The sequence below is a fragment of the Parasteatoda tepidariorum genome, chromosome 7, assembly GCF_043381705.1.
Source record: "Parasteatoda tepidariorum isolate YZ-2023 chromosome 7, CAS_Ptep_4.0, whole genome shotgun sequence".
Lineage (NCBI taxonomy): Eukaryota > Metazoa > Arthropoda > Arachnida > Araneae > Theridiidae > Parasteatoda > Parasteatoda tepidariorum.
Genome location: NC_092210.1, coordinates 51,187,149 through 51,201,088, shown reverse-complemented (window position 1 = coordinate 51,201,088; position 13,940 = coordinate 51,187,149). Strand labels below are relative to the sequence as shown.

General features: G+C 30.2%; 1 protein-coding gene across 22 annotated transcripts in view; it reads right to left on the bottom strand.

The window, feature by feature from the left end:
- Positions 1-1,624: 1,624 nt before the first annotated feature.
- LOC107453796 (ELAV-like protein 2) overlaps positions 1,625-13,940 on the bottom strand; it is a 74,588-nt gene continuing 62,272 nt past the window's right edge. For 8 of the 22 annotated variants that reach the window (XM_071183423.1, XM_071183425.1, XM_016070746.4 and 5 more), the window contains 2 exons: positions 10,713-10,965; positions 1,625-3,272 (listed from right to left, as the gene is read on the bottom strand). In XM_071183423.1, the coding sequence (XP_071039524.1) occupies positions 2,948-3,272; positions 10,713-10,965 (578 nt within the window). In that variant the 3' untranslated portion in view covers positions 1,625-2,947. The remainder of the gene's footprint in view (positions 3,273-10,712; positions 10,966-13,940) is intronic. The other 14 variants (XM_071183426.1, XM_071183428.1, XM_071183418.1 and 11 more) reach the window with 3 other exon arrangements.

Sequence of the window (13,940 nt, the reverse complement as noted above, 5' to 3'; positions counted from 1 at the left end):
GACACAGAAATTTTATTTCAGTACGGGGGGACATCACAAAAAGGTCAACACATTCGGAAACACATTGAGCATTTATAAAGTATTGCTTCTGCCATGAGCTTAACAATCTGGAGTTAATTTGGTCACCTTAGTTTTGCAAGAAGCTAACGGATACAACTTCTGACGTTAAAAGCAACACAGGCTTATATATATATTTTAATTCCACACAATTGGGCTGATTCAAAATAATTGAGGTATACCGAACAGTTATTTAAATGCTTTGTTTTGACCTAGCTTTTCAGGAAAAATTTTTTAATATCACCATCTTGCAAATCGCTTTATAGATTACGCTAATGATAAATGCAATATTGCGTTAAGCAATTTTCTGCCATAGGCTATCCTAATAATCAGAATAAAAGGCTATAAACCCCCTGGACTATCAATATAGCAATAGTGTGCTTGCGTACACAATTTGTTAAAACCGTCAAAAGAATTAATATTTAGCTCCTTTTATCAAAAATTTCTATCTTCAAACTACGTCCACTATATATATGTACAAAGTGTGACCACAAACTTCATTCAGTAGCTGACTTTCAAGAAATAGCTTTATTCAAAAAAAATCACGTCATTTGTATTAAAACACGCTTATATTTAGCTAATATATCCACAGACACATGACGTGGACAATATACACATATATAGGGCAGGCCAGCGTGGAAGATCCGTTGTGGAGGCAATAGTGGTTGACATCCGTTTATTTATGACAACCTGAATAAATCTCACAATTTATTATTCCGTTAATTATTTAGGAATAAAATGCGTATTTTATTTTCAAGTTTAAAAGTTGCACTACCAACAAGGTGTTCTAGGACTTGTTTATAAAAATATACTTCTCTAATGGAAGTGTCTTTTGTGATTACGGCTTAAAATTGGCGTGTATAGTTGTATATAATCCCGCAATTCATTCACTGATAATTTAGACAAATTAGCGCAACAGCACCGCCGACACGCTCATCTAATTTTGATTGGTTTTCCAAATGGTTTAAAATTTTGGAAAGGGTTGGCTTAAGTTAAACTTGGGCTCAGTTTGTGTAACCAGGCTCTTCTCTAGTGACGTCAGCACACCCTCTTCACCACAGAAGGGTCCACTGGACATAAAATCCAGATTTATATTTTCATTATTGATCAAAATACATTTCTCTTTAAAATCTAATTATTTTCCGATGGGAGGGAACATGCACATTTGTTTTACAGCTTGCGCAACTCCAGTCTTATGTCCAATTGTGACCGATGAATATGTGGAAGAGGACAAGCAATCTTGCAACCCTGGATTTTAAATAACTAGAGCCCTCGTAGAATTCAATATTCGATTAACCGATAAAAATTTAGAAAAGCTAGTTCGTCTGAATGCTTACAACATGAAAATTTTTGTCAATGTCAAATCATACACATGCAAAATTAACAGCTTTGACCATTGATCTAATTTTGTTAAGTGGAAATTAAAAAGTATGGTTAAAAAGACCAGCCACAAAGCAGCAATTACTTCAGGTCATAAAATGTGATTAGTGGCATGCAAGCTTCCGGAGAACTGGTGCAAACGCGAAGCTTTAGTTTGATATTTCCATGCAAGAAACCTCGACAGACATACAAAAAAACAATTTTATTCGCTTATAACAAAATGTTTCACAAAGCATACAAAAAAGGAAAAGTGTCACAAATAAGGAAAAATAAAAGAATACGTGCTTACGAAAGCGTGACTAAACTTAGAATACGCAAAAGAAAGGATAATGAAAAACATTATGCAAAAGAACAATTAACACGATAATCAAACACTTAGGTACGAAGAAAAAGATATCAATGAAATCTACTCAAGCAAATATCCACAATAATTTCTAATAAGCTAACAGATTTGGCAAAATACTAGTTGGCAAATCTAGCAATATAAATAGCGGTATATATTTTACATATATGTATATCAACAGACATTTAACACACTAAAAAATTAAGTTAAAATGGTATGTTTTTAGCCATAACATGTCAATGCTCCTAAAAGGAAGTGTGCGGCACCTAACTTAACTGAACTGACCCGACTAGAACCTGCTTTTTGAACACATTCACTGAACTGCAAGCTTTCAGGTACAGTTGAAAGTAGATACATATTAAGTAGCACAGTAATAATCAAGTAGAGGCAAGAAATTCGAATCAATCTATCAGTGCCTTCACACATCTAACAAAAGGAATAATACCTGCGACTAATTTTTTAACTTTAAAAAGTTCCCTTTTAAATATTGTTCGCACCCTTATATTCAAATCACAAGTTTCTTTTTGGTATATTTCTTATTCATAATTACATATTTCAATGTAAATCCAAACGTTAAATTTTGTATCATAATTTTAAATAGTTAACAAGTATATAAATCGAGACTTGACTAGTTTCCTGGCATCACCAATTGAGCAAAGTACAGTTGTGGTGCTGTGGTAAAAATCTGGAACAGGCACCAAACATAGCATATAGTTTCAAGACTAGATATCTTTAATATCACTGAAATTCTAGATCATTTCACAGTCCTTTATAAAGAAAAGACACGACTAGTGCCATAGGTCAATGACTAGACAATGGCAAGTCAATGACTAGAAAGTTGCATGAGACGATGACTAGAACGAACTTCCATTCTCTTCAAATATCAGTAAGCTTCACAACGTCACTTTGCCGATTGGTGATGCCGATCATATCGGAGTATAAGTCCGGTCAGATATTTTTCCCCAACACTGGCGAAGTCATTGTCGGAGCATATATATACCGATTAGGGCTGATAAAAAGTCTTAGTCCCTAATATCAGTACAATATTCTCTAAATATTACAATTAGAAGCAAAAAATGGGAAAAAAGAAAATTTTGGAATCTCCGATATCAGACCAATGAAGGGGGAAAACAATCACTGTCGCGTTGGGAAAAAACAATGTTCTCTTTAGGTCTTGCATTTGTTGGTCTTGAAGGATACTTGAAGCACTCTGTTGCCGAGAGTATATCCATTGAGGCTTTGAATAGCAACAAGAGCTTCGTCGTAATTTGTCATGGTAACAAATCCGAAGCCTTTGCATTTGTTGGTTTGAAGATCTCTGATCACCTTAACGGATTGAACAGCTCCAAAAGGACCAAATAACTGCCACAGAAGATTCTCTTCAGTGTCCGGCGCCAAATTGTAGACAAAGATACACCATCCAGAGCCACTCATGGCATTTCCAGCAAGTAACGGGTTTGCCAAAAGATCGCCAGCCAAAGGAGAGTACCTGCTGTTGGTAGTGATAAAGAACAGACTATGAAGTAACAGATAACATAATTAAACAAGACATTAAAAATATTTAAGAAAAGAAAACATTGATTTTTTTGTTAACTTTTAAACGACCTAGAAATTTTTTTAGACCTTAGGGTACTTGCTCCTGATCTTTATTTCTCGGTAAAATTTGATATAACTATCGTGACTATACGAGTATTATCATGCAATAAACTTTTTAATTATCTAAACAATATCTTAAATTTTTAGCTTGTTAAATTTTATGGTTAAAAAGCATAGATGATTTAGAATGTTAAGGGAATAGATAGAATATAAAATATTTAGAACTTAATATTAAAATTTTTGATTACACTAAGTTCAATTTAAAGCACACGGTTGTTAAACAAAATCCTTTCAAGTTGTCATCATCGAAAAAAATGAGACTTTCAATTTGAAATTGCTCACCTAAGATTAGTTTTAAAATCACGAATTTTTTTAATTGTGAAGTGGATATTAAGGGATTTTCAAAGGAAAGATGTTAAGAAATCAATGGTAAATATGTGTGACAATTATTTTAAGCCTTAAGAGTAAATTCGTAATTCTAAGCATAGAATTGTGACTATTAATTGCAAATATTAGAAAATATATAACGCAATTTAGGGTCATATTATGCATGATATTGTAAGAAAGTGTAAGGAAGATAGATGGTAGGTAATTATGTAGTTTGAATTATGTATTTCTTTGCGTGAAGTAACTTTAAAGCTCTTTTATTAAACCGAAAATAGTTTTTTAAACATTACGCCAATAGAAATTAATGTATTGAACCTATTGATCTATAATGCATAACGGCCAGTGTTTTTCTTTAGAAGGAAAAAAATTAGTAAAAAATAAGCGACCAACCCTTAAAAACGGTACCTTTTTACTCATATTACATTTAAATAGCTTACTGTTTAAATAATAATTAAACATTGGTAAAAGGCTCTGTGTTTATAGGTTTAATTCTGATTACTATTAAATATTTTCTTTGTTAGGACTAATTTTAACTGGTTAAATTTTATTAAGTTTCTCTTTCTTTTTTAAAGGGAAGTATATTAATGAATTTAAGCGATTTTAAATTTCAAAATTTTCAAAATGAATGAATTTTTTAAAATCTACATCTTTATATGTTCCTTTTTTCATAATTTTCATTTTAAATATGAAAAAGCTATCAAATTGCTTAAATTTATTATTTTTTTTAAGATCTTTTTTTGAAAAAAAATTATATTCAGAGATAGTCTTTTAGAGTGCCTTTATTTTTTAGAAACTACTAATTTTTCTCTTGTTTTGATAATGTGTGATAATTACTTTTTCTTTGGTCAAGCTTGCTTATCTTAATCAAAAGAAATCATAAAATTGCTATTTGGCTAACAGAAATTTGTAATACACATTTAACTTTCTTAAATATATTGCAATAATTTTTTCAATAACTAGAACTTCACTGCACGTAACTTATCAAACAATATTAAACAATTTTAATATACTGTATTCAAATTGAAAATAAAACTTAAACATCTGATAAAAATTTTTTTATGCCATTTGTTTCTTTGATAATTCCTATGATTTTATCAAATTCAAATTTGTAATTACAAGTGCATTACAATACTCCTTTTAAAATATTTAAATTCACCAGACTTTAATATAACTTATTTCGAGCTTAAGCTCAAAATGTATATTCTTGCTTGATTTGTGCTGCTGTTACAAAACTTAACTTAAATGGTGTTTAGGCAAGTGTTTTTACTATTTTTAAGACAGTTTTAAAAACTTAAGTCTGAGACTAATAAAGTTTACTTCTAAATATTTACAGACTCAAGCGAGCAATGCTGTGATAATTTAAGATTTAAACGCGTTCAAGCATTTATAAAACAATTAAACCAGATGCCATACTTCAAAATTTATCAATGGAATAGAAAAATATAGTAAAAGAATGTCAAATATAATAGGAAATATGCATAGAAGTTGCAGATTTCAGTATAAAGTGAGTACAATACACCGGCGTAATTTGCATTGCTAATACGCATTTAAGAAAATGTACAGGGAGAGGGATATTTCGATTTTCTTCCGTAACCACTTAATGGCCAGTTATAAAAAGTGGTCCATATACGAAAAACTAAGAAAAAAGTGTAAGTTCATAATTGTTGAAACTAAATGGATATTTCAGTTTCGTACCACTTCGCTTTTCAAGTAGCACTATGCTTCAATCCTAATTCAAAATACGAACATTTTCATTATTAATGCATTACGGAGGACAGAACTATCTTGATTTGCAAAAAATCTTACTATTGTAACACTAGTGCAACTATTTTTTTTAAAAGAATAAATTAAAGACTTGTAAATGTCTTCATTTGTTCCTCACGGAACAAATTGTTTAATGAAATATTGGCTGGCATTTTAAAAAGATTTAACCTTCGAATTATAATTACAGTTTTCAGAAAGCTAAGACAGATTTATTGTTTTAGTACGTTCATTTTTCAAGAGTCAGGGGTCTGTCCAGACATTTTGTAAAAGGTCCGGTTTTTGTAAAATTGTGAAAAAATTATGTGAATGTAAAATAAGCGTTAAGTCGCATTCTTTCAACCAGGGTGCCGCTTTTATGAATTTGTGCTAATTGGGTCCGGTTACTGCAAAAAAACTTTTTCAAGGAGTTTTATAAAAAAATTAAATTTTCAAATATAAACAGCAATTGCTGCTTCAAAATTAGAGATGCAACCTACAAATATTTGGTATTTAGCCTATACTGCTGAACGCAGAAATTTCATTTCGGACGAATAAAGGAAGAAGCGTCTGCGAAGACAAAACTTAATTCGTTTACATCTTTCTTGTTTTCGCCCCTGGGAAGGGTTTATTAGATTAAAATATTTTGTGAAGGGTCCGTTAAAGGAACCAAATTTCTTCTAAACAGACCCCTGAGTGTTAAGTATTTTTTTAAAGATACGGGCAGGTAAATCGTTTATCAATACCACAATTTTTGCCATACCCAGTTGCATTAATATGGAATTTTTGATGTACTTCTTTCAAGCATGCACACAAGCTAGGTCCAGAATAAAAAGTTAATTTAGGGTTAATTAGCAACTGAATTTTAAGGAAAAGGCTATCAGACAGACAGTGAAATGTATTAGAAATAAACGATAAATATCCCAACAGATAAGAGGCGGCAAATTATCAGTTCCTTGAGAACAAACACTTCGGTCAATATGCTTTTATAATGTTTCGAACTTTCAATGACTTAATTAACTTTGAGATTAACTTTTTTTACAAGCTTTTTCTAAAAGGAAACAATTAAATGAAGCACTTTTGCAATTGTGTTAAACTGAGAAAATTTTTTACTGCAAGGACTGTCTGCATTGAGATATGTTGTAGCTCTTAATTTATTTGACAATCGATAAATTTAAGGAAAAAAATTCTAATCTGCAAAAATTCAAATGCGGTATAAAAACTAAATAAATGTCTGACGATTTGAAAACGTTTTTTGAAGATAAATTTCAGAAGAAAAAAAGATTTCAAACTCAAATGCTTATTACTTTTGGACAGAGAAGGTACAGAATGAATTAAACCACAATTGAAGTACTTAGGAAGCTTAGGAAGGAATTATTTAGGGACTTCAGAAAAATATGGGTGTGATTCGAATCTTAAGGCATATCCAGACATTCAATTTAGAAGCATTATTAGTCCATTTTATAAAACTGCATATTCTTTAAATGCATTAATAAAACTTTAAAACTAAGAGACAAACTAGCAGAAATTTGAGTTTTAAAGTAGTCAAAAGTGAAGCAGTTTTATGTTCTTCCACAACTTCCAAAACTAAGAGCGAATCAAACATTTTTGCAACAATTTAATAAGTATAAATTCAGAAAAGTAATTTATTTTTTGAATTAATATTCATTTTAATATAGCTTCATATCCAACTAATTTGCTCGATTTGGCGAGTCATGATTTCATAATACTGAATACCACGTACAGTGCGAAAAATAAAAACTGACCACCCTTAATAACTTTTGATCTAATAATCGGATCTTCACGTTCTAGGACTCATTCTTAATGTACCGAAAGGGTGACCTCAAATATGCTAATTAATGAGTGCAGACGATATTCTAAATTACGAAATCAGACTAAAAAACGTACTCTCTGAATAAACATACCTTTTTTTGTGGCGGGTTAGAATTTTTGAACTTCAAATATAGTGTGTAGCCGCGCAATCTGGGAAACATGGTCCCAATAGTTTGCTCAGGAAAGAGGTTCAAATTTTAGACACTTTAATGTTATTTTAATTTTTGCGTATTTCGCAATATCTCGAGAACTTTTAAAGTGATTTGAAAGTTTTTTGCACATAAGTACAAAATTCATTTATCCAAAAAGAATTGCATGAAAAAATTATTCTTTAACAAACATTTACTCTATTTTATTTAATATTAGTCGAAATTTTTTTAAATAAGACATGCAATTTTTTATATTATTTTCAAAAACGTAAACATTATGTAGCAAACTACAAAATTTGACCGAAATCTGTTAAATAGTTCCTGAAAAGTCGAAGCTTTCAAATAAAACTATTTTGAAAATAGATTTATCAGAAACTATTCGATTGATTTCATTAAAATTTTTTACTTAGCTAAAAAACTCAAAATGTTTTAGACTAATATTAAAATATATATGTACTAAAAATTAATTTTCGCATGGAATTATCTTTGGATAAATGAATTTTATACTTGTGTGCAAAAATAATTAATTTCGCGTCTCCAGCAAGTTCTAGAGATGTAGCGAAATACGCAAAAAGTAATATTAACATTAAGATTTCTAAACTTCAAGACCGCTCTCCCGACCAAACTATTGGGGCCATATTTCCCAGATTGTGGCTACACCCTAAATCTAAATCAGTCGGAAAAAAAGGTATATTAATTCAGAGAAAGTACGCTCTTTCGTTCGATTTCGTAATTTAAAATATAGTCTGCACTAATTAGCATATTTGAGATCACTCCCGCGAACCATTGAGAATGAGTCCTAGAACGCTAAGATACGATCATTAGATATAATGTTATTTAGAGTGGTCCGTTTTTTATTTTGTGCATTGTAGCCACGGATTTTTATTACTATAAATATAATTCTAGCAAGCCTTGCAATTCAAAAGAAAAATAAATAGGATATTCTTGGAAAGGTTACAATATATTAAAAAGAGTAAACGACAAACTAAAAAAAAAGTACAAAAAATACTTAATTCTTAAAGGAAAATTTTAAAAAATAAAATATAGCAAATTAAATTTATAAGATCTCAGAAACAAACTCAAAACTATTTCTCTGATTATTTTCATAGGAATCCATTATTTTACATTTATCCTTAAGACAAATAGAAAACAGTAAATTTGAAACTAAGAAACCTCTGATGAGATTTGTTGCTGCATTTTACTGAAAAAGTAAGCCTATGATTCTAAAGTTCACCATTAAAGTTTGATTAAAATTTTGAGTTCTTTAAAACGACCGTAACAAAATCTTTAGGTAAGGTTATATGTCTGAAACATTCATGTAATTAGTGGACGGTCCCTAAGTTCGAAACAATGAATTCTGTGGTGTATTGCATTAATTAAAATAAAGATGTTAGAAAAAAATACAAATCTATTTAAAAAAAATTTGTGTTTGAAGAAAATAGGAAGTTCTGAAAACTCACAAAATATCATGACATGTTTTTTTTTCTCAATGAGTTAAACTACTGTACCTAAAAAGTATTCTAGCATCACCAACTGGCTACACATTTTAATCGAACAGCTCACTAAGAGCTACTTACTTTTTGTGCACTTAATCTTTCTAAATATTAGAAAAAATATTTAATTTTTTTCAGTGTTCAGAATTTTTTTCCCAAAAAGTATACATTATTTGAAAACATAAAATAAAAACATCTAAATGAGGCTATAAAATAAGCGAAAACTTAACCCGCTATGAGATAAGCTTCGTACATCAAACAATTTGGCACAAAATAAAACTGATTTCAAAATTGTTTTACAATATTACAAAAATAAGAGAGGGTTAAGTATTCACCAGGTTAAACAAGAGGGTACATACACACCGAAAAATATATAATGAGGTGGAAAGAAGAGTACGTGGAAAAAATTTTAATGCAAAAAACTTTGCCGATAAGTTAGTTGAAACTTAACATTTCTAATTTAGTTCCAGAAATGCTTTTTTAAAATGTAATTCTTATTGTATTTTTAAACCGCTTGACCTCAAATGTAAATAGCTTTTTGGTCACAGAAAGTGGGTATTACCGTAGATAACGAAACAAACTTTTGTTTAAAATCACAAAAGAAACATGGTTTCATGTGAATTTCATTTAATTATACTTCATATTGAAGATGTCTTATCAGATATCAAATCTAAACTTTTCAATATTTTTAAGGCAGTTAGATAGCAATTTGAAAATTCACCGTTTAACATTTTAGGTTGCATGCAATAGAGTTTAATACATAGAACTATATAAATATAGGAGTATTTCAAGGTATGGACCAACTTTGTATTTAATGTGTTATATTAGATATGAGCAATCTACGCTCCAATGATTATTTTTAACAGTTAATAAATACTTTGCGTGTCACTCGCCTCTGATGCACGCACGTCTAACAGCAAAACAATCGATAAACAACTTGAATATAAAATATTAAGCTGCGCTAGTTCACAAAGGGCTTTGACAGCCTCAAAGGACCTAGAGCCTAGGCCAAAGGACCTAGAAATACTGGTGATAAAACTAAACGAATATTGCTGGGAAAAAAGAAAAGCTTCAACTTTCACTCAATTATCACCACTCAAGTGATCCTAAACAAAACTTAGAAAATTTGTTCTTTCGGAACGTAAAATTTATATCCAATTTATAATTTTGTTAAATACAAATTCAATTTGAAATATTTTTTTTAGAAAAACTGGTATTAGCAATCAAGATTTATGAAAAATCTCGGAAAGATTGCCTTGAATTATATTTCCTAATAAAATAAAAAAATTCACGAAGAGTTGAAAAAATATCGGAAAAAATAACTAATTTGAAGTTACTAAAAGCTTTCGCTGTATGTTCTCAACATTTAAAAATTAAAATAGAAATACAATAGATTCCACATTGAGCCATATTATCGGCACCTTGAACAGTTTGATTTTTGAAATCTGTTGCAATTTTGCTGCAATCTTAGACGTAAAATTTGTAACTTGATTATACAGTAGTATGAATTCACTTTGAATGGAAACAAGTTCGATCATGCTACCGTTCAAAGTGAACCATACTATCGCGTTACCAAATTAAGGCAGCAAATGATTCAAACTGGTGGAAAATTTTAGTAACCACGAAATTAATTTTCATTGAAGGTTTTTATTAGATATAAGTTATTTTTTTCAGCCTTCCACCTCTTTTTATATATTCTTCCAATGATAATTTATTCGGTAGTAGGTACCCTACCTGGAGATTGGCGACAGAGGTATGTACCTGAAGCGGTTCGCTGGATGGTGGATTGGCCCTGGGAATCGTCTCTGTGGTGAAAGATAGGCTGCCAGTGGAGTGATGGCCTTTGCATTGTTGCTAGGATTGTTGGCGAACTTGACAGTGATTGGTTCCGATGCTCCATCGGGAATGGTGTTGTGTAGGTGCTTGATGGCACGCTCTGCTTCAATGCGTTGATCAAAACGAACAAATCCAACACCTTTAGAGAGACCTGGAAAAGGTGGTAGCCAGGATTGGAAAGGAATAGTTTGGTTTAAATAACAGTTCCCCCTTTATGATATCCCAGCTTTTATTGCTTGTTGATTGATTGTCCGAAAAAGCCATGCCAAAATTTTGATAGGTTATTTAAGCTTAAAATTTTCTACAATGTGGTTACAAATAAAATCGCCCTTTTTAGATCAACGTAGATGGGAAATAGTATCAATTAAAATTTTGACCACCAGGTGAGAAAAGGGAGCTCATAAAGTGGAAAAAAAAACAATTTGGGAAAAACCTTTTACGAAATCGTCGTAAGATTAATTAATATTACATTTCTGTCAAACGAATGTTTAAAATGTGTATAAGTTAGTTCAATCGGACCAAGAAACTTAATCTAATGCAGCATCTTATACTCAAAAGCAGCTTTTATCTTACTTGCTGTACACAATTTACATTTTTCGGTACATTACAGTCCAACATGAAATAAATCGAATTTTAAACAAGTTTCTCATTTCCTTTTTTCCCTTGGTCCACATTAAGTGTATACCAAATTTCAACGACATTAGCCTAACAGAATTAATTTTATCTAACCATGTTAACATTTCTTACAACTATACTTTACTTATATTGCGAAATCTAAGACTACACTCTGCTGATTTGGTATGTATGTTGTATTATCATTTTGACAGATGGCATTGGATAGTTAGTTATACCATTGCATATAAAAAAATTAGTTCCCTCTGACAATTTTATGTTTATTTAAAACTAACCTTTCTAGTTAAAACTACTTCTTCCCTTAAAATTAATTTATATAGACAATGTTTTTAAAAATTTATTGCAAAATTTACATTTGTTTCACAGCCTATTAAAAGTTTAAAATTTTCGAATTTCAACCGTCAACGCATCGCGTTTAGACTGGCAGATCAACGCTAGTCGCTTCATTTGACCATAAGAATTAGGTCCACAAAAAGTATAAACAATTAGAAAAATTTATTTTAGCTCTTACTTTTACTCCATACTCTAAATAAATTTTATTTCTTTTATTTAAGCATATTAATTTGAAAATAATAACTAGAGATAAATTTATTTAAATAAACCAATTAATTTATCTGAATTTCCTGGCTATGTTCAAAACACAAAGTATTCTCAAACATAAATAACAGCTGTACAATATAGACTAGCAATGAAAGTTTATATATGTTTATACCAGACATGTCAAACAAATTGATGCCAAACAAATTGAAGACCTACCAAACAAATTGAAGATAAATTTTCTTTAACACTAAGTTTACGTAGAGATTAAATTTTGGAACACGGTTTAGCTCATAAGACTTTATAAATAAAAAATCATTTCAAATTAATTTGGTGATTTATAATTACAATACATTAATAAAAAATAAACCATAATGTAAAATGGTATAATAACATAATGGAAAAAAAGGTTTGTAACCATACACGGTCAATAACCTATAAAAATTTTGAAACAAGACCTGATATTATTAGTTTACAAAAAATATGACAGAAAAAATTGTTATACATTCCCATACGGAGAGCATAACAGGAGTCATACGATTTTCAGGTGACGTAGCAGCTTGTGAGGCCCGGTTTTTTTTTTATTTAACAATTACAATGTCAATCCTTATTGTAAAAAAATTCTGGGGACGTTATTTCAAACATAGTTCAAAATGTTGAAGAAAATGAACCAAACTTTTAACGCACGTTTGAAAAATAGACTACCTTAAAATACGCGTTACATCGTTTAATTCAAATTTGAAACAACTACTCAGAATACTGTAACATTCTAAAGCATAAATCAAACTGATACCTTTCTCAAAAGTAAAGTAAAAGTTCGAGGATTTCAAAAATTTCGGTCTGTCGTTAAGCATCAAAAGATTTCTAGTTTTGTGCAGTTAGAGCCATACCATTTCAAACGCTTTATGCTTAGTTAAACGTGCATTTAGAGCCTTATCTATTTTCTTAAACGAGCTTATTGAGCCATGTTCCAGCAGTGAAGCCACCAGCAATTTGGTTCTGGAAGATTCTAGTTTTGACATGCCTGGCTTCCACAATAAAACAAAAATGCACTTTTACAATACAATTACACATAAAGTAAATAAAATCATGAATAAAATTAAACAAGTGCAATCAAGGCTGTGGTGTTAAATCCTTAGAGAGTTAAGTTAACCGAAAAAATAAAATACATTCCTCAATTTCAAGTGATTTTAAGAAGCAGCAAGCTTTGTAAAGAAATCAATGGCTTTATTAATTAAAAACATAGTTAAGTTATCTGAAATCACATGTTTATTTTGATTATAGTTTTTAAACGCGTTAAAATGGTGCTTTAAAAACTTGTTTCAGGCTAAAAATAAGGTGCAATTTTTCAGACTAGTATGAAATAAAAACATTTCAAAAGACAACTTTTTACGGGTCTGCATGAAAAAGTAAAATATTGCGTGTAATTTATAAAAATTCAGTTTACATAGTCTCTGCTAATTTTCCAGGCATTGTGTTCATTTTTATATAAAGTTTCTTAAAATGTGTTGTAAGAATTTAGTCTAAAACTTTTGAAAGAAAGATGAAAAGTCTGGCTACCGATTAATAAATCCACTAACATCATGAAATGTAAGACATTCTTGCCACACACGTTAAGACAAACTTTATAAAATCTACATAATACCTGGAAAATTATCAGAGACTATAAACATGCCAACAAAATTCATGCAATATTCTATATAATACTTTCTTGTGCAGACCTATAGCAAAGTTGCTCTTAAAATTTTTTTAATTATTAGTTCACTAAAGCAAAAATGCAAATATAAATATTTAATTTATTGCAGTTCTCTAAAGCAAAAACTTTCAAAAAATGAGAAAGAACTGTTTCAGAGAAGCCGTAAGCATAAAGATAAGAGAAAAACTACGCCAAACCTTTAAAGGGACTGTATAACAATTAAAATGCTATTATGAAACATTGCAACAAAGTGCAAAAAT